Source organism: Sinohyriopsis cumingii, chromosome 19 (genome assembly GCF_028554795.1).
Source record: "Sinohyriopsis cumingii isolate HCF-2022 chromosome 19, ASM2855479v2, whole genome shotgun sequence".
NCBI classification, from domain to species: domain Eukaryota; kingdom Metazoa; phylum Mollusca; class Bivalvia; order Unionida; family Unionidae; genus Sinohyriopsis; species Sinohyriopsis cumingii.
Window position 1 is genome coordinate 44257719 of NC_142979.1, and position 22873 is coordinate 44280591.

At 36.3% G+C, this 22873-nt stretch overlaps 1 protein-coding gene across 2 annotated transcripts in view; it reads left to right on the plus strand.

The window, feature by feature from the left end:
- The first annotated feature begins 2839 nt into the window (after positions 1-2839).
- Positions 2840-22873, plus strand: part of LOC149775603 (sulfotransferase 1B1-like) — a 28933-nt gene continuing 8899 nt past the window's right edge. Inside the window, exons 1-3 of one of the 2 annotated variants that reach the window (XM_089943701.1) lie at positions 2840-3138; positions 14855-15175; positions 16157-16254. In XM_089943701.1, the coding sequence (XP_089799827.1) occupies positions 2964-3138; positions 14855-15175; positions 16157-16254 (594 nt within the window). In that variant the 5' untranslated portion in view covers positions 2840-2963. The remainder of the gene's footprint in view (positions 3139-14854; positions 15176-16156; positions 16255-22873) is intronic. The other variant, XM_089943702.1, reaches the window with a different exon arrangement.

The following is a 22873-nucleotide window of genomic DNA, read 5'->3' on the forward strand; positions in this document are numbered from 1 at the left end:
GCTAACCATTTTTCAGCAGTAGAACGTCCGACACCTGCTGCTTCAGGGAGTTTACTAATCTCTGCAATACCTTTCCATTATCCTCTTGGGGAATAATAAATCGACTCCATTATTTCAATAATCGGACGATTAATTATTGTTTCCCAATACAAGCTTACCCTTCATTGCAGATCTCACCAACCAATTAGCTAATGATTCTTTGAAAGATTTATTCGTTATGGAATTTAGCGCGTGAATTAATTTCACATCTGCGATATGCCTATGCTGTAGATCTTTACTTTTATAAGCTCCATCATGAGCATGACACGCTTTATCAATAGCATTTCTTGGATACTCACCTGGTTTTGGTTGGTCTTGGTTATCAGGTCTGATATCAAGTCGGGTTCCAGGGCCACAGTAATTATATCCTGGGAGGTGTTTTTCTACTGGGTACTTAGCCCAAGGAGTTCCTGGTAGTTTGGCTAACTGGGCGGCAATATCACCGCCTCTTTTTTAATATTGTTTGGATCAGAAATAAACTTAAATTTCATTGTACCGCATTGTTCACACTTACCTGTAACTGCTGACCTGTTATTTTTTGTGGCAATAGTTGTTATTGAACCTGTAGGGGTACGCTCCTTGCATTTCACACAATATAAATCCATATTGTTTATTATATTTCTATAACATGGAGGTCACTGACTTTTCGGCGGTAAGAAAACGAGAACCGGTTAAACATCATGCTGTGCTACCAAATTCTATCCGAATAATTATCATAGGTCCATCTGGATCTGGTAAAACGCAACTGCTACCTGATTTAATAATGAAATGGATGAGCTGGGATACGTTGTACTTATTTGCACCGTCAGTTTATGATCAGCGATGCTATAATGTACTTAAAGACTTTAATGAAACGCAAGGGCGTTAAATGAAAACGGTGATGATGTTATTGAATTTATCACTGACATCAGTGAAGCACCGTCTGTAGATGATATTGATGGATTCATTAATAATTTAGTTGTGTACGATGATGTGATGTTGGATAAACAGGCAAACCCTACTCGGATATTTTCCCAAGGCAGGCATAAAAACACGGATGTGATTTATGTAGCCCAGCGGTATAAACAAATACCAAAAGTGATCAGGGATAACTGTAATATTCTTGCTGTGTTTAACGGAGTTGATACACATACTTTTAGAAATATTCATCAGACTTGGTGCAGCGGAGATATGGACATAATTAGGTTTAGAAATTTATTTAGCCAGGCTCAGTTATCCCCGCATGGATTTATAAGGATAAACTTTCATGACCCACGGTCACGATATCGATTAGGACCTGATAAAAAAAAAATTAATTAATAATAGCAGAGAGGGCGAAGTCTCCTACTCGGCACTCAGTCACCGCAATCCCTTTTTTCTTTACGATTTTCAAGAAGGACGTTCATTTCGAACCCTTTTTTGCGATTTCCAGGATGGCTTATTTTTGCGAATTCAGAGTGAGTCAATTAGATGTTTGCCCTCTCTGCTGCTACAGTTTATGTATTGGGTAATTCATTCATTACACTTTCAGAAGCTGGTATTGTCTAGTCCGGCAAGATTCATTTTCTCTATTTTAATAGCTGCTACGGATAGTGTACTTTAGACTAATGCAGACTGATTTTTGAAGCACAAGGGAGCAGTCATTTTAGATACCAGTGTGCTTGGATCATGTTCAATTTCCAAAAGTACAATATCCAAAGAAATATAATCCACATTACATTAATGTAGCATAGAGGTGTGCCAACATTCTCTCCATTGTGCAAGCTTTAAATGCAAACATCTTCACCGTACATACGTCACTCTTTCAAAAGTACATAATAACTGGTGAGCGCACCCATTACTGCGTTTAGGACACACGGTACTAATTATACGGAAGAACTGTGAACCAGTCTAGAAATGGGTGAAGAAATAATAGAGTATTTACAGGTTTGGTGGTCCATAATTGGTTAATAATGAAAATTATAATTTTAGGAAAAATATCTTTTGAGAGCTTATCCTATATGTAATGTAAAATAAATATTGACAAATTTCTACTGATGCAATTTTAGCATTTTTACAGGCTTGACTCAGGAGTACTCAGTACTGAAAGTAGCACCTGATTCATTTGGTGCAGAATCAAGAACACGTGTTTCATGCACATGTATGTAAACAAAGTGCCGCGGGTCATATGGTGTTCTCCACACATAAGCTTGCACCAAGGTTAGATGTGCATGAAGAATTATAGGTGTCATTATCAGCACCCAGAAATTTTAAGTTATTGAATTTTGAATATGATAGTGTTTCCATATGTTTACCATTGGAGTTGAATTAGTACCGTGAGTCCTTTAGGGAGTCCCCCTCCTTTCTAGTGCCGACCAGGTCGAACACTCTTGAAGGTATCACGGTACCAGTCGTTGTTCCACAGACCTCAATGTTAATGGTTTGTGAAATAAATATACTTTCTATCCTACCTCAGCATGCGTGTCACATACTCTCAAGGAGAACAATGTTAGATTGTCAATTTGCCAAGGACATAACCAGGTACGCCATTACATTTAAGAGAGATAACTCTGCTTGAACTACACATGGGTAAGAGTTATCTAGTCACAATAGACATATTTTCAGTCACGTGTACCACATTTATAAAAAAGGCAAAATTTGATTTAGATACGAATTAATATAATCTTGCATGTTGCCAAGAGGCTGGACTTTTTTTTAAGCCTAACAGAAAGTACAACTCTGACACAGTGCACCAATCACAGCTATAATTTCGTTGTTTATTTCTGAACACTATGTTCCCTATACCTTAAGCTCCGCCCACCTAGGGGTTGTACAATTGGTAAAGTTATACCAGTACGCACTCTACGTTCTCGGGGCAAAGCCAGATAAGAATGTAATGTAGTTCGAGTAAAGAGGTAGATATCACTTATAGCCGCACTTCGCGTCAAATCAGTAATACAAACGCAATGTCGGTAATTAAACTAGCAGATAGCGGAGGACACACAATCACCTTGACGAGCATCGATGGATACCACACCTGTTCTTTCAGACCTCCTGAGATTCTACGAGAAATTTTTAATAACATTCCACAGCTGAAATGTCGACATGACGATGTTTTCATTTGTGCTCCAGTTAAATCCGGTGCGTAAACTCTCCGCCCTCTCTTTCTGTCTGTACTTTTGTCATACTGTTGATTGGTATTTTTCCTATGTGCACGTGCAATTCTGTCCATCAGTTTGTGACTTTGCAGTACAAATGTACAAGAGTTTCCTTGGTGGAATAAGAAAATACAATATGCACAGCATGAGATGGGGATCGTATGCATTAATTTGAATAATTCGGTGGGGTGGGTGTAGTCCTACACTGTAAAACATAGCACATGTTGTTTATACATGTATATATAATTTTGGAAAAATCTTCGTTTTGCATGATTTTGTTTCTCCATTTTCTGTTAATACTATTAGCGGTTGTATTATTACATTGATGAAAAGAAGTCACAAGATTTTACAAATAATTTTAGGACCGCAACAAGTTTTAATGATGGTGAGTTCAGTGGGTTGTTTTCACAGACGTCACTATGAGTACGCAAATACCCACAATGCAACGCGCGCGCACCTTGCGCCGCCATCTTGAGTCCCTAACAAAATCTTTGTCAACATTAGTCATCATGTATATGGCGCTTGTACTTATTATCTCTGTGAAACGTCACAAGCAGTGATATCAGTTTCTAAAAATAGCCATTCGGACAAGGCCAACTGGCGTAATGGTGTTCAGTCTTCTTTTCCATGTTAGTATTCTTATTATTGTTCTTACTAAAAAATCATGTACCAGGCATTAAATTTTTTCATCTGAATATAGATGTGCATTCCAATAGTTAGTTACAGTGGTGCTAAAACCTGCAGACTGTATAAATCATATAATCAAATTTGATGAATCTTCTAGAACAGTACAACACAAATTCCTTGTATTTCATCACTGATAGATATACCTTGATATTTTTAGATGAAAATTCCAAGGGAACTGACATCCCCCCACTCCCCAATTAAATAATGTCGATGAAGTATTCTTATATGTGATTATGTTTTAACATATAAATAGAGAGGGATGTATGTAAGAAGGTGACTATCTTTTACATTTTGTTTAGCGCATAAAATTACGCTCTGCTTAGTTGATGTGATAGAGCATGTATAATCTAGAAATGTTGCATATATAATCCGTAACTTCCAAAACAATGTACCAATGTTGGTTTTGTTGTTGTGCTTTTTTAGTATTATGCATTAGTGATTTTATTAACCTTTTCTGATTCTGATGTGTTAATCGGTAACAAAGTTAAGAAAAAAGGAGAGAAAATTTATATGTTTATTTCAATGTCTGTTTTACAAACAAATCGTAATTTTGAATGACAGATTGTAACATAAAATAATGCATTATGTTCAATACAAGTGTGGTGTTAAAAAGCGCAGCACTGGTTGATTATATTTATACTACATGGGTAATAAATTTCTGTAATTAAAAGATATATGCAATTACATTTTGTCGGGAAATATAATTGTATGCATGTATTGATGGAAACAGCTATACGAAAACTGCCGTCCCGAATGAGGACAGACACCCTTAAAATGATACACATTTTACACACAAACACTAATTGAAAAGGAAACAAAGTAGATATAAATGAATACTACTGGTTTCAACACATTCATTTGGGACACACACACACACACACACACACACACACACACACACACATATATATATATATATATATATATATATATATATATATATATATATAATATACATATATACATACATATACGTACACGAGGTTTAATGATGGTGAGTTCAATTGTAAGATTTTGCTTTCTGTTTTTTCTTTTCTACCTTCAAAAATGAATTATTGTGTTGGCAAACTTGCAGTCTATTTTGGTAACAGAGTTGCACCCAAACTTACTTAGTTACATAACTATGGTTTAAAATCGACACTAATCAACACCTGATTTCGCCAGTGACTGTTATGGCAATTTAAATCGTCTTAAAAATGTCTATACCGTATGTCCCTGAGTGTTACAGGAATTTGATGCTCTATGGGTGACAGAATATAGAAAAATAACAGGTCATGCAAGTTCATTCCGTCACTTGGCAGTTTGCATGATTCACCTGTAAACTAATTATACTCATCTTTATTTCTTATTCTGTTTCTTTTATTAAGCATTTATGGATGGTGTTTTTTTATTGATTTGTAAATGTGTACTAGAAGGTCAAAAATATTTACTAATTTTAAGATTTATTTATTCTGAGAAAGAGATGGAGAAAAGATGTGATAGACCTAGATATAGAAATATGTCTGAAAAACACACATAATGACATGTATACCTTGTAATGGAAGTAAGAAAAATGTATTTCCAAAAGTGACACCGTCACTTTAGCATTATCATTTTTGTTCCACAGATATACTTTAATACCTAATTATGAAAGTTTTAACCAAACGAGGTTATATACATTTTAAGGTGGAAATAGGGAAATATTTTACGAGTGATTTATAAAATTGCATTGTCACAAGTGTCGAACCCAAGCATTTTGCGTGAATTTTTTTCTCAATTTAATATTAATCCAATTATCGGCTGCATTACTACATTGATAAAGTAAATTCCTGAAATTCGGGATTGTTTTAAAACAGCAAATTTTTTTAATGAGGTGGAGTTTGATTGTAAGGATTTTCTAATATTTTTGGTTTCATTTCTGCATTCAGACGTGATTTTTGTTTTGTTGGCAAGCTAGCAGACTATTCGGTAATAGAGCTGACCCAAGTGTTGAATATCACTGGTTTACACTCGATAATGATCAATGTCTGTATTCTCTCTCTCTCCAGGAATGTGATGACATTTACAATAGCTATTTTAACAATATTTTACTGTATGTAATCAATCTTTTGTCTTAAAATTGTTTACCATTTATCCCTTTGTGAAAGTGATATAGAATACTGTATGGATGACACAAACTAACGAATAGCGGCCTGTCAAGTAAGTTCGTTCACTAACAGTCAGTCACTAGCAATTTGGATCGTTCATTTGGAAAAATAATTATTAAAAGCTAACACTTGAAGCCCACTCCTCATTGTTCAGACTTCAATTTTATGAATTTTATATGGCTCCTGCTCATTGGTTACAAAAATGTGTACTTGGAGGGTCAGCAATCTTAATACCTTTCACGATCTATTCATGCTGATGGAGAGAGAGACACAGAGAGAGACGGGGAAACGAAGAAGAAGAAAAATTGAATAGGTCCAAATATGGTCTGAATAACATATATATAGGGTCAAATGAAAATGTACTGGGTCTGTATAGTGTCAAATGAAAATGTATTAGGACTGTATATGGTCAAATGGAACACTGGTCTTCTGATATGAGACACCAAGCATCATCTAGATACACATCTTGTTTTTCTTCTTTTCTCATCTTCATGCAATTATCATGTTGAATTTGACTGGGATGATCGTTTTGACGTCCACAACAATGTTTGTGTGTCAGCACTAATTTTTTCTGTTTGGTGTTTCACAAAACAGGAGACTAAATGTTCTAATTGTTCTGGCCATCTCAGCGCCATAATGTCATCTTCATCTATGCCTCTAGATCGCAACCGTTTAGGTTGGACACTTTGACTTTCAAGTACAAGTGACTGCTATTCAGATTGACGTAATCTTCTTACAGAGGAGAGGGGATGAAATTCTACCCATTGGGATTCTTGCATCGTCATAATGGTGGGTGGCATGGCAAACAGATCCAGTTCTGACTTTGAACATTTGCAAGACTCTCAGTGCATCATATTTTCTGTTTAATAATCAACAACGTTCTCTGATAGTTCTTCTTTTCTTGGTCTTTCTGGCAACATATGTGTGTAGTCCTCTGGAAGGGTGACTTTTGTCGTCTCTTTCTGCCATGCCCTTACTGTGGCGTGAAGTAAGAAGGAATGCCTTGCTTGACAATGTCCAATGCATTTACAGGAGTTTATCTTCGAGCCAAAATGTCTTTTCCAGTTTGAAGCAACACATTTTTGCCTGCTCTTAACAAGGCTTCTTTCCGATTTTGTTCATCGATGATGACATTTTGTATAAATTCTTTTCCTTGTGTCATAGTGGTATCTTTCAGTTTTTACGAAATCGCAAATAATCGGGGTGGGTGGGTTCTAAACCGACAAGTGAATAGGTGTGAGGTGTTTGAGTGCTATCGTCATATGCATGAGTTAGCCAAGGAGTTCCTAACTCTGTCTGGTTTACACTTGCACTTGTGATTTATCTCTGGGACTTTTAAACAACACTGGAACAAGATAACCGGGTGGGATTTCCCGATTCACAACAGAACACCTTTGATGATGATATAAATACAGTGTTTAATAACGAACGACTTGAAATGTACAATTAATTATGAATATGTGCATGTATATATAATCCAAATATTGGATTAATTAACATAAGGACGCACAGAAAATACAAATAAATTACTTTACAAAATACAAAGACAAAGGGTGAATGGTTCACAGTGATTTCACTATGAAAAGATCGATGTGGTTTACTCAGCTAGCAAACAATGTAGAATTTTACTCATGTAGTAAAATGAATTCACACAGGCAATGAAATTATGTAAACAAAAAGGGACAGATGTACAAATCATCTTTACGGTCCCGAAAGATAGAATTGGTTTTACGAACCCCCAGATTAGCTCATGACTAAAAGATTATATGTAACGAGATACACTCCGTCATCAGCACACTTTATTTCAGCTCCACGGCTGCTACAATTCAGCTTCACAGCTGCTACGGTTAATTCCTGTGGTTGGCTTTACAGCTTGCACCACGTCGACCCCGATCACTCCAATAACTTTGAACGCTCACATCACTCCAGACAATCTGTCTAGATCTGCACAGCTGAAAATATATCCAATACCAAGTACCATATATGACACGGGCATATAAGGTAAAACGTAATGACGTTATGCACGGTGCGTTATACAGATTACATTATCGGCACAATAACTACAAAACAACAGGTTCAGAAGTAAACCTAACCCTGCTCGATAAGAATCCTACTGTACTAAACATTTCTTAAAAATGTAGCTCTATGTTACTAATATAAATCCCTTGCTAAGTCGCAAACAAGAATATAAATGTGTCCATGATACTGCGTAATCCAAAGCTACATAGCAAACATACAAAAATAAACGTGGTAGTACAATAGTTATATCTTATATACAAGACATTAATAAACTTACATACCTCTACAGCTGAAGATGTGCAAGTCCTTAAAGTAGACCACTTTTACCCACGGTGAGGTATTTATACACAGATATAGTCTGTGCACTGAAGGCATTCGGTTCTTCCCATCGAGAGCACTTCGCACATGCGGCATAGTATGAACCGAACTCGCTATTTCGAAATGCAACACATTATAAATATATCACCCTCGGGAATCGTTGTGCACAAAAAGTGAAACCCGAGTACATGTGATTAATAAAAAAAAATGTATACAATTCCATGACAAACACCATGTAATGAGTATTGAGACTGATGGTACGATGGGCTTTACTTTGTTGAAACAAATTTTGGGTGATGACACTGGGATTATGATTATGCCATTTGCTCGTAAACCGAAGTTTAATTTCTTCTTTGTCTTCACCTAACATGATGTGTTTGACTGGTGTCAGACACGATCCCGTCATCTTTGCTAGGAATGCGTTCCACACAAACGATGGCTTCTCCTTCGCTTTTTTACAGGAGACTGTAAGCCAACTGCCACACAATGCATTGAGGTGGATGATTGATTAAATATCCAATCTAACGTTTAAGAAATCCAATTTTGCCTGAACTACTGGGTCCGGCAATTAACATGTTAAACGTATGGCGAAGATACAATGCCTCCCAACTGGAACAATCTAACTTTTTGTCAATGATGTTGAAAGTCGAGGAAGAGGTAGAAGAAGAAGATGTAGCCATAGCAAAGGTAACCACAATTTAAAAACAAACACGGACGAGACAAGACAAGACTTTTTATAGTTTTCAGGACGCGTTTATTCCAATTTATAATTGATACGAAATAAAAAAATGTATAAGAGCTAAATGAGTAAGTACATGTTTAACGTGACCAGCGAAACGATCAAAAAGCTATACAAACAAGTCACTGTACAACATTTGTTTTGACGAAGGTGTGGTGTCCAAGGGATACTTTTTATTGTTCTTGGAGTCTCTACACTTAGCACAGTCTCGCATGTGTCCTCCCGAAATGGCCTTTTGGGGATATCGATGTTGATTATGGTACTGTCCTGAAGGGGGGTGGTTTTCCTCTGTGTTGGATTCTTCTGGCACTGTAGCTAAGACGGGCTTAAAGATCACATGTGTCACTGGATATTTGAATTCATTACACAAATCTTTGGCATACTAAGCCATTTCTTTTGTCCAAGCATTGTAACAAAGACTTTTGCAGACAGGTACATCGTGCCAGTGAGAGTGTAAGTCACACCCTATATATACACCTTCGTCACCATCCTCAGTGGCGAAAATTTACAAAAATTTTTTTGCATTAGAGGTAGAGAACACTCGTGTTGAAAGTGCAATACTTTTAGCAGAATGAGTCTCGTGCACAATTAAAGGAACCACCTTCCTGTTTTTGTGGTAGGTATTGTTCGTAAATAGTCTGCAAGGAATCTGCTGGTAAACAAAATCCCAGAAATGAAGAAACAAAGATGCACACCACACGATGTCCCAACTTCAAAGGAAACAGTTATTGTAGAATGTTTTGATAATAGTGTCATTGACTTCCTTCCACGAAATCTGTTGTATCACTACTGGTGAAGTTCGTGGCATATTGACAAGCTTTTATACCTTCTTGTGTTGGAGGTAATAAATGTGCTTTTTGAACAGAATCACTTTTATTTCAGTACCATACCAAAATTGCTGAGTCATTAACTCACAATGCAAACGTCACATAGAAGTTTCCTCTTGAACCAAGATTAGTTCTTGTAGTCTTCTAACTCTTCCGTTGGAATTCTGTGTACTATTGTCACCTTGTAAGTAGAAGGAGTAGCCTACTGAATCTCATGTGATTCATCAATGTCTGACCATTTGAACACTTTGAAATTTCTGATTCTCGTATTGTGGTACTCTTCTGTCTTGGGAAAGTGGTAAATTTCGTACACTTCTAACAGTTGCTATCCCAGGTCCAGAGCTTAAACAATTCTACTCAGACCCACATTCCTGTCAATGCGCATTCTTCCTGAGTGTGTTGACAAGGTTAGTCTTGATTACATGTTTTGGCACAGGTGCGACTCAATGGAAACATCAGGTTTTCTTGGCAGTAGTGAGGTAAAATGGTTGATACAAGTCGGTGTGAGGCAAGACTTTGCATTTAATCAGTCCTTTATATTGTTGAATGTTGTCCAGGTCGATGTGTTCCTTCACAAATTGTGGTTGCCCTGCGGGAAAGTGACAATATTTGCACTTGTAAGGATACAGCAAACACACGTCCAATCGTTTGATTTCTTTTCCTTTCTTCGGGGCATTGTGGCACAAAAAACAGGTGGCATTTTTTTGCTTTCCACTCGGGTCTAGAGGGTCAATCAACATATAACTTTCAACGATCCATTTAAACTCATGATCAGTTTTCAAACGGTGATTGTACTCATGTTCTCATGTTTCCACGACTTGGCATCATTGCTGTTCTAACTTCAGGTGGTGTTGACAAGTGGCCGCACACAAGTCTTCCATGGTACGTTGTACAAACTGATGCTTGTTGTCACACTGAGGGTAGCAGATCAGACATTTGTGAATAAGCAACCGTTAAACTCGTAAATGGTCTTAGGGTTTTCTGAGTCTCAGCCATCCCCCAAATATGTTCTGATGGTCTTCGCCTCTTTTATTTCTGGAATGGTGGATTGATTTGTCGTCTTTGTTTCACAAGTAATGCAAACAGTGCAGAGCTTTGACAGAGATACACCTTTGACAAAGTTGGTTGTTTGAGGGCAGTTGACAGCCAGGAACACGCGTTGGGAATGGTGCAGGCTTTTTTCAAAGGATCATCTCTCCGTGCTCCATCAATAATTCTCATAATTTTCCACAGCATCACCGTAAAATATCCATGTCAGATGGACAATACTTTAGCATTTCTTCCTGAAAGTCTAAGGGGTCCAAGGCTGTGAGTTTGGTACCAAGCATAGAAAGATTCTCGTTTGGTGCACATGTTGTCGGGGTCGTAGTAGTGAGCATCAGGCAAATGTGGCAGAACAGCATGTTGATTGGCTTCCGTATTGAAAATGTGCAGAAAATAGCCTTTAGCCATTTCTGTCATTCCAAATGTTTTCGGCATTCAATTCTATGGCATGACCAAGCAACTCGTCGAATCTTTAAACTGCACTTGTCCCACTTGCATGGAGATGATTTTGGCTCTGTTCAAGGTGACTTTAGGACATTCGGTGCTTTATAGTATTTCAAAAGAAATTGTCCATTGTATCCCGAAAAATTGTGAACCATCACCGTGGCATAGTAATGACAATCTCTGTAACATCTTGTCGATAGGGTCTAAGATTCACTGGGCAAAATTGGCTAGCGACTTAGGTCCTCAAAAGATTTTTTCACATCCTCCAAGAATCTTGCAACAATGGGTTCAATGCCAAATGCTTGGTTCTTGAATGCGCTTCTTGCACGCTCGATGAGCCACACAGAAATTACGAATGTGAATACCGGTTTCTTGATCCATTGAAAATGAAAAATTGTTGCTATTGCCTTTCTTCTTCTTGTCATCCTCCTCCTCCAGTTCGGGTTGGTATTTTTGAATGTAACATTCATATTCCAAGTCCACGATTTGACAACAAATGGGACACCGTTTCTTTCCTCAACAAACATGTGCCTTGGCATTTTTGGTACATACGACTCGTCCACAAGTAGATCACCATTTCAGGAGTGTGCTTTGAACCTTGCGTCTTGAGAGGTTGTACTTGTTGGTAACTGGTAGGACTAACAAAAGTTAGCTGACAAGCTGGGCAATGCATTCGTTCTTGCCTTTCATAAGGACAGAGTTTAGAGGACAAACAATATCGACATTTCGATCTGCAATGTTTGTGTTGCTCTCGACTGTTATAACCATAACCACATTTCTCACAATAATAACCATATCCCCGGAATGAAGTGATACTGGTAGTGGCATTGAAATGTTCATCGTGATGATAGATGTGAATGTATTTTCCATCTTTGTAATTGTCATCCCGAGACAACAGAGGTTCACGCACTTCTTGAGGCCACACTTTCAGTGTAGAGTGTGGAGCTAAGACATCTTGCAATATTTGCATTCTAGGAATGCCAGAGGTCGTGTCTTTGGATAGCCTCGATTGCAGGTACAGTAGTTCTGCTTCTCTTTGTTGTTTGGCTCTGTCCAATTGTTAAATTCTCTCCCAGGCTCGTTTCCATTCTGCCATGTCGTTGTTATCTGTATACGTACGCCCCACGACAATGGCAGGCGCTAAATACATCTTGTCTTGAGTTGAGTGTTGTTAATTTAAAAGAGCCTGCGCACTGTGCTGTGAAGTTTTGTCCACCAATATCACCTTTTTTGTGTCCGGTCCCTTTGGGAATCGAAAGTTGGGTCATGTACAGTGTCGCTTTGCCATCGTTAAGGTGAAACTTGTCGTTGGACTGCTGCATGTGTTGAATCTTGTAGATAACTTTGGAAGATGTCAATTCTGCTGGGCTGCTAAACTCGATCCAAATAAGTGATAAGTGGAACGTCTCAAGCAATCATCTTCTTTAGAGTCACATTGTCGTTTCAGTGTAGTTAACAAAGAATCCCACACATTAAGTCATGAACCCTTCTGCTTTCTCCAGACATATGTCTGACTTGAAATCTTTGAACTTCACCGTGTACGTGTAGGCTGTCGTTCTAGATTTCATTCGAAGGTTTTCTTCGGAGAAAACAACGGACTACTCTCCCTCCTTTTGAGATAAATGTCTAGGCACTTGCTATATCTGTCCGAAGAAAGGACCTTGTTCTTCAGATTGTCCAGAATGTAAACGTAAGAGAGCCATTCAGAAAGACAGAGGTCAAGATCCCTGTTATCACAGTCGGGGGAAAGGACATTATTTTTCAGACTGCCCTATGAAAAAAAAGAGAACCGATCCTATAAACAAGAGTAGGAGGAAAAGGAAGAGGAAGAACCCATACCAGCCAAAAAAGAGAAGAAAAGAAGACAAGAAGAAAGTGATGATGCAGAGGAGAAAAAACCTGTGGCTACAAAGAAATTCAAACGAGGGAGTGAAAAGAAAATATGACTGAACTTTTTTAGTAATGTGTTGTGAAATTTCATTGTAACTTCTACAAGTCTTTGAATAGATCAGAAAGAAAAGCGTAACTGTATCTTGGTTTTGATTTGTACAATAACAAGGACCTACACTTGCACATTCACACACATACGTCATGGGAAAAAAGAGATTTCAGTTTTACTTGATTTGGCAAATGTTGAGTATTCACTCTTTTTGAGAAAGGTAGGTGGTCCTGAAAATGGACGTTGAGTGGTTTTTTGTTTGTTGTTTGTGTTTGTAATTTTTCGTAACAAAGCCAGGAACGGGATGTGATGAGCTTTTATTGCCTTATACATTTACCAAAGACATGGCCTACTTCTTGACCTGCTACTGTTAATGATTTGGTAGAGACGTCATACATTTGTAATGGTGGAACATGTCAATCCGTTTCGATCCACTCTTCAACTATTAATACCCGCAACTCACCTCTTTTCACTCACCTGTTCTCTTCACAAGATGTGGACTATTGTAGAGTCATCTACCCTCATATTGTCAATGCTGTTCAACCCGGACTATCCCATGGATGTGAAATCATCATGGGCTATCACGACGACCACAGATACGACCATTTGGAAACGAAGGATTTATGTGGAGAGGCAAGGCAGTCTGAACCGAGTCTAAATCTACGGTCCGGATGTCAGATGAAGTCTGAGGAAGAGAAGAAGACCTACAATGTTCCCTATACTAACTCTGATGTTAACAAATTCCCAAAGGCCATTTTCATGGCTACTCCATTGCCGCGAAAAGGTGGCTATTCTCCTGCCCAAAACATAATATTGTAATTCTATTGTATAATATGTGTTTGTATATGTATATGTGTGTCTATGTCTATATTGTGTTTGTCCGTATAGACCCTATACATTTTCATTTGACCCTAGACAGCTCCAATACATTTTCATTTGACCCTATACAGTCCCAATACATTTTCATTTGACCCTATAGAGTCCCAATATATTTTCATTTGATCTTATACAGTTCCACCATATTAAATTCCAATTTGACCCTACAGTATAACGTCCTAAATTTAACACAGAGGTCTATGTGAAAGGCACTGAATATAGATCACAGTGGTTTGGCGCTAGTGTATTTCAATAAAAGGTTGAATTTTGAACTCTCATTGTACCTGGTGCATTAAATCCATGTATAATCCTGAAAATGAAGTTGTGACGTGCCACATTCCATTAAACAAATACAGACACATTAAAACATGGTGTGTAGTTCATTGAAAATTGTAGACTTCATATGAAAATGGTGAATTTAGGACAAGGGACTTGACTCATGATATATTGTCTCTCTTAAGAAGTCTGATAAATCATTCCTGCATATATTTTCCTTACGCTGGCGTAGTGTGCATTTTACCTCCCTGTATTACAGGTTTAATATTGCAATGTCATACAAAACAGTATTAACCATTGCAAACGACTCTGAATACTTTCATTCAAACTCTTCCCTTGCCTTATCGAAACTGTTTGTACACAGCAAATTGTCACATTTTAATGCTTTGCTTTTTTATAACCAGGAACACACTGGGTGTGGGAAATAGTGTCCATGCTATTAAATCGTAAAGCAGAAATTAGTCCGATACCAAAGGCGACACAGATGCTTGAGGCTATGCCCACTGAAATCCTAGACAATATCCCTTCACCACGTGTCCTCAACAGCCATCTCCATCTGTGCCAGTTACCCAAGGAAGCTCTAGAAAAGAAGTGCAAACTTGTTTTAATCTTGCGTGATCTAAGAGATGTGGCTGTCTCGTATTACCACCATTGCAAGGGGATTTCCGTGTATGAGTATGATGGATTGTTTGAAAACTTTCTGCCCCTGTTCCTTGAAGGAAAGCGTAAGTTAATGTTTAGTCTGTATTGACAGTGATATAGTTTGAAAATAAATAGGTGTAGTGCCCCCCCCCCCAATATATTTCATCCTTTTTGTTCTAACTGGTAGATTCGATAGTTCTAAAGAGGGTTTTATTTAGATAAATCGGTGGATTAGATGAATTAATTGTCCCAATCAGCCTTTTGTTTATAGGTACTAATATCGCAAACTTATTTAAATTTTGGGGTTTGAATGGGTTTCTGCAATATTAAATTCGGATGCCAAAGGTTAGGCCAAGAAATAATTAATGAAGTGGTATAATATAGGCAATAATGAGTTCGCCTATGAGAAAAGACATTTAAAAAGTCAAATTAATTGAGCAAGTACTTGAATTTAGTTAACCAGGTTTAAACTTTACACAGCCTTGTAAAATGTTATCTTTCTTGTTAGCTTTTTCTGCTTCTTGGGGGCAGACATTCTTCACCGTAATTTAAGAAGATTCAAGCATTGACTATTTAAGATTAATGAATTAAATCCCTTGTGTATTCATGCACACCAGGGGATAGAATGTGCTTCTTATTTGATTTAATTTCTAATATTGCAGGCAGTTAAATAAGGGGGAAATATTTGTTCTGGTGTGCTTTGTTATATAAAATGTTTCTTTTGACATGTTGCCATAGATAATTAAGTTGCTGAGTTTTGTGCGGCCAAAAGTATCCCATTTTATTAGTGGATTTCGTGGTTGAGCATTTCAATACGACAATAGTGGTTGTGTCAGAAAATCCACTTTACGGGCTTTACTGACGCATCTCACTTTGCGATAGTAAAATAACTATTAGCATCGGCAAGTCATTCCATTGTAACAGTGATTCTCTTATTTACCTGAGCATGTTATGTATAAGTGTGTATATGAAGGTAAATGATGAAGCGAACTCTAATTTGGATGACATTTTAAGAAGCAGCTGCTTATTTTGTAAAATATAAATCTTTCTGATTTTCATTTCAGTGGACGGCAATAATTATCTAGATTATATTGTAGAATGGGAGAAAGCAATGGAGGAGCGACCAGAGATCCATTTGGTATACTACGAAGACTTGAAAACGGTATTTTCTCGCACGAGTTTTTTTCCTCCTGGTTTTTTACATTTCTTTTTTTTATTTTTCTTCATCGTGAACTTCAAGTGCATTTCTTTTCTTGTATAGGTAACAAAACAATTAGTTGCATTTAATACGAGACTTCTGGTAATTTCTTTTTATTTTGATAATACGCCATTTGTTATTCCCATGATGCCTCTCCCCTCATGTATTCACATTCGATTGTGAGAGAAATAACGTTAGCTATAATTATTTAATTTCCATTGTGTTTACCCAGGGTCTTGCTGGGCTTAGCAGTTCTCACTGTGTAATCAGCATTTTCCTAATTCTCACTACGTTGATTGGGAATTAATGACACAAATAAGATTTTTATTAATAAATATGGCTGTCTATAGAACATGGTTCTCCACAAAAATACATACCGTTGCAGGAAGAGAGGCATTAGATAACAGAAGTCACTTATCAGAAGTTGTACTTTGGAATTGGGGGGATATACAGGAATTAGCATTAGTCCATAGGTTATCATGTGGGCGGTTGGGGTGGGTGGGTGTTATCGTTTCGTACAGGAAATTTTGTGTTAAAATGGTCCATAGGTTTAACATGGAGAATGTTTTTTTTAGGGTCAAACGTGTTTATATGTTCAAATGTGTGGATAGGGTCTGTTATGCCTATTTGATTTGTATTATCTGTTGGCTTTTTTATGATTATGTTGTCCAAGGTGATGTTCATGGTGTTCCTGACCAGTGACATTTATTTTGTAAACATAATCCAAAGCTAATATTTCTCTAGGAATATTTACGATTTAATTCAAAATACTGTAATTTCTTTTAAAATTTTAAAATTAAAATAAATTATTAGTTCAGTTTTACAAAACTTGTTCGTTTACTCTTTTCTGCTACTTAGTTTTAGACCATAAAGTAATAAGAGGTCAGAACATTTATTGGGGAAAAGTTTTTATAGGGGCAAAAGTGTTTATAGGGCAAAACTTTGGGGTTGTCAAACAGGAACGGTAATGTTAAATTCTGTTATTATTGGAATTGTTCAGACTATGATCAGTGATTTTAGGAGTGTATAAAAATAGCACAGAAAAACATACTGAGGGCAGGGGATACTGCATATCTGTTAGATAAGTACCATTTTCTACTTGAAAGTACTAAATTCGTGGGGAAAAAAGGAAATGAAGATTTTGTTAGAAAAGTCAGCGCCAGCAAGCCAAGACGACGAAGAATTATTTCCACTGGATGGATATATTGTGATACACCAGACACTTTGCAATTTCCATGTTCACTTTGTTGAGACAATGTTTCGAATTTACGCTGTTGATAGACGCCATGATATTGTGTACAGGTCATCATAACTGGGAAAGCATGCAAGTGACCATGTATAAACATATCTTCTTTAGCTGGTAATAAGAATGGCAAAAATATGCTTACATTTGTGCATCATGAATTTCCTCAAAATGTACTTTGTTCTTTCTGCAAATCCTAATTAAATGAGCTATTTCATGGGTTCTAAAGCTTCCTTACACATTTATCGAATTTGTATTGTAATTTTGACTACGTTTCAAGTGTATTCTATATATTGCGCTCAAAATGAAGTGAACGTGAAATTCCATATCGTCTTTTTTCTAACTACAATTGAAATATTCATATTTACCCACATTATGATTCCAAACATTCAGTGACAGAATGGAAACACACATGCAGCTGAGTCAAAATGTGTCCCATGCTCCCTGTCCAGACTACAGATGTATGTATTTTGCGTGGAATGGAAACAATAATAAATCCAGCGGAATTGAGCAGAATCAATAAAAAAATCAATCCATTCATTCCAGACCAACTGGACAAGATGTTACAGTGTTGATTCATTCACAGTATGACTCTAAATTTAAAGTTTAAGTAGACAAAAAGTGGCAGTTCTTTTTAAAGTGATGTCGAGAGCGTGACTTAGTTCAAATTTTATGGGCAGAGTTGTGTGAGCATTAATATTGTTGTTGTGTACTGATGAATCTGCGTTTATGTATTTATTTTGAAATACAGCATAAATTCAATTGCTTTGTTTCTTGTAGTGTATTTTTGTTTATATAATTAACTATAAGGTAGAATAAGAAAATGAGTATATAATAAAAAGGTTACTGCATTTTTTGGGGAAAATATGAACTAATTTTCTCAGATGGATATACTGCATTCCCAAGGTCCTGCAGTATCCATCCCAAACAACTTGTTCATATTTTCCCATACAAATGCAGTAACCTATAAATCCAGTGCCTTCTTACTGATCATGATCCAAACACATACCCCTGCAATCCACCGAAAATGGTAGGAAGTGTTGATACACATACTTGCAAACAAACATATAAACATACTTTGACACAAGAGGGAGGGGTAGGATATAAAATGATATTAGCCCCCCTAGGACAGAAGACCCCCGACAGAGGTAGGACTAACGCAACTTATGGGTAAAACCCTCCCCATTTAGATTTCTTGAAATAAATAAGTGTATTATGGGTTTCATTGTTTCAATTATTTGGCATGAATGATAGCATTTTGAAGCCACAATCACTGTTACTGTTTGATTAAAATAAAAATAATATTTATTGTTTATTTCGTGGAGTAGTTTGATGCAATAACAATAGCAAACAAGTAGTATACTACATACACCTAGGTTTCTTGAAACAATATGGTTTTGTATTACAGACATGCTCTTTAAACCTGTTAATTTTTAGGATTTTTGTGGGTTGAATTTGGTGTTAAAAGGATTACAGAAATGTTCTTAGATATAGTATGCATGTTGTATTATTCTGTGTAATAATGATTTGTAGACGAGTGTGAAGCATAGATGGGTTCTACAAATTTGATCATTTTCTTTAATATTTATGAAAATAAACCTTTTAATTGCTATTATGATTTTATAATTTTAAAATAAGTAATATAAAATTGTGAACAGCAACAAGATTTCTAAAATTCAACAAATAACTTATTTCCCAACAATACAGAGTGAAAATGTAAAAAAAAAAAACGGAACTGAGGGTATTGCGCATAAAATCTCAAATAATCATGGAATTACAGAAACAAATCCTAATCTTTAAAGTTCTGTATACACTTTAGTGGAAATCCAAATTAAATCTGATGCTGAAGGTATTCATGTGCATATGGTGGCCCATGTTGTGTTGCTGTGGCAACAGTTTTTTTTGGGGATCACAATAATACAATCCAAGAATATATCGTTGTTTGAAACTTCAGTTTACATTCAAGTCTCTTTTTCCAAGAATGTTATTTTTTGAAGAGCACTATGTATTTCCAGAGAAGAATCACTTGAATTAAATAATTTAAAAAAAATAACTTCCAGCCGAGATTAATTACTGTTAATTAATTAAGACAACTGATTATGTATCAATATTTTAAAGCAACAATGAATAATTTGTCCAGCCACAAGTTTATTTAGTCTTCCACCAGACCTCAGGTCACAATTAAGATTGTCTGAACAAAACCATTGCCTAATGAAAAATAACCTTCTGGAAGGATCATAATATTTACAAAATAAAATCTTGTGTGTGTGTGATTTGGATTTTTTGCTGTAGCTTTACAAATTTTTAGTCATTTCGCTACAATGTCTGCAGTGTGGCAGTTTATAGTGATATATAGGACTGGGGCATCATGCCGCAGATATATAGCATGATGTCCCACTATGTCACATTATCCTGACTCCAGGCCAACCAATCCTAACAATAACCTCTTAATCCGTTTACCTAGCGAGGCATCTGTTAGTACCAATTTATAAGTCTTTGATATGACTTGGCTGGAGTTCAATCCCATGACCTCCCATTTCTTACTGCAATTGCAACACAAAATGTGTAGTAAACCGGTCAGTTCATAGGGGATTTCCAAAACTTTTGATACAGATTGAGATAATCGTATTTACTACAAAACCAGAATCAATAAATTCAGGTAAAGTAGAAAATGAACTCGATTTTGGATATGATCAATTCCAACATACAATGTTACATTATCAATAGCATATAATGAGAAAAAAAAGTTTTTTAAACGCTAATAAAAAATGGAAATTAAATATACATAACATTGTATGAAAAGAAAAATTATGAAAATATTTTATTAAATTGCTTCGTCGACATTACAGAAGATACACATTACATTAGATACTGCAGAAATTACTAAAATGTATGGGAAACAATTGCATATCACATTAGTTACAATAAATGAATAAAATCTCGATCAAATACAGAACCTGTTCTGTAGAAATGAACAGTAAAAATACATACAATGGAACCCCGCTATAACGTGATAATTGGGGTCCACAAACTTGGATCGCATTAATATCGGGGTCACATTAATGCAGGGTTTTACGGTATTTTACATTTTTCAGAGAACAACTCATTGGCACATATACGTGTATTCATGTATAATGTATATGATGAATAGGGTATCAGCATCGTTTGCTATCGTGCCGTCGTTGCATGTAGTTCATCTATAATGCATGTAATTCCATCGAAAAGTTGCACACAGATTTACAATATTCAATAATTTATTTCCCAAAATCATTGTCTGAATTCAACGTCTAATATACAGCATGAACAGAGTATCAAAACTGTTTACTTGCCATCTGATATCATACCATCAGGGCTTGCAATTAATCCATAATATACGTAATTCCATTGAAAATTGCATATTTAAACTATTCAATAATTTTGTCACACATCATGTGTCTGAATTCAATGGGAAAAATTAACAGCAAAATTAGGCTAAGAAAGACGAAGCACGTGTACGGTTCATTATGTTCAAGGGTCTATGAACGGTGTCTGTACAAATTTTATACTGCTAAAATTGTCTCATATGCGTTTCCGTGTACATTTATCCATTGCAAATTTCCAATAATTAACGCTTGTACGCCTATTCGTTTGAACGAGTACAGCAATAATAAATAACAATCAAAACATGCTTTCAGCGTGCATATAACTTTTACTTCAGATTTTGTGAATATCGAAAGGAACGTGTGAAAACTACTATACTAATTATTCTGCAAAGCGCAGATAACGACTTGCGTTTGTGAACTTGCTTTTCAATAACGGTAAAATATTTGTATAATTTTTTTTTTAATAACGAGTTCATAAACAAACACCATACCCATGTAAAACCAGAAAATTTAAGTGTACTAGGCCTGCAGTGGTCTCAAGTAACTTTTATAAATTGTTTTAAGCTGAACGCATGTACAATTTCTTACTCGTCCAATTTCCAACAAACACATTTCAACGGGAAAGGGAAGGAAGTGTTTGTAGGCACACTACTATACCCCTGTGTACAAACACAAGTGAATAGAGAAAAGAACAATGTGATGTCTTTCCAGGAAAGGATATCTGTCTTCTTATCCTTGTTATCTCTTAACCTCTCCTAAAAGTGCCCCAGCAAGAGAACCTCACAAAGAAGTATCCACATTTAACAAGGGTCCTATTAGCGAAAATCCTCGCTAAATGACCATTTTCTACTGTTGGGCATATTCTTTGTCGTCATATTTGAGGAATGCTCTGATGTTTTTCTAATCGTTGTTCCTGTATCTTTGACAAAATTACCGTTCCTTCCAAACATTCAGACAATATTCACACATGGTATCTGTAATTTCTTTGGGTGCTTTGGATTTTATCAGTACTGTCAACACATATAACTGTTAAACTAAACAGGCAGGAATCCCTTTCTTTTCACTTTTTTGGAAGAAGTTTGTGGCTTGGGATGTTGATGTTGGTTTGTACGTCTTAGTGACATCTTTTGTCTCACGAGAAAAAAAAAAAAACAACACTTGAGTGAATCATATTACAATCTTATATTTATACTTGAATTCGTCTCATCTGTTTGTTGGCATTTCATATCAACATCATCATGGGTAGCACTCAACAATGAGGTCTTTAGCAGACTAAATATTTACAGGTCTTGTTTGTATAAATCTGATAAACTTTGTAACACCACTGCTCAGTCACGTACTTCTAAGTGAAGTCACATGTTTTAGCTACAGGAACATTTATTAAAAAAAACGAATATGTTGTCACTGTGGCTGGAAAAGGAGTTCCATCTTTTAGAAATGGGTCTCCATTCTTGTCATCAAATTAGGAAATACGCGTGTTAAATCAAGTTTGGAAGGTATCACAGTGAACGGCAAAGAAGTATAGACACTGTCACATAATGGCATGGTTTTCTGGAGTACGTATGTGTCCGTGTAGTTGTACTTCTCTTTGGGGCAGGAGAGTTTTTTCATGGGCTTTTATTTTTCTTGCGCAAGCTTAGGCACCACTGCCTCCCTTTGCTGGTTCTGCTGCCATCTTTTAGGAGATTTTGGCATTAATTTAACTTCGTCATGGGAATCTCATTATAAAGTAAATGAATAATGGACCTCCTACAAGCCGCTTCGACCAGGTTTCAAAATTGATTTGGTGTGTGGTTACTGACATGTCAGATTAAACTATCATAAAAAATGATGTCTGCTTGGTATTAAAATAAAATGGTGCCAGTGTTACATACACTGCAGCTAACTTAAAAATCTGGATACCATAGAATATCAGAGATGGTTTAAACACTCTGCAGTTAGACTGAATAAATCATCTTATTTTGAATTCCTGGAAATT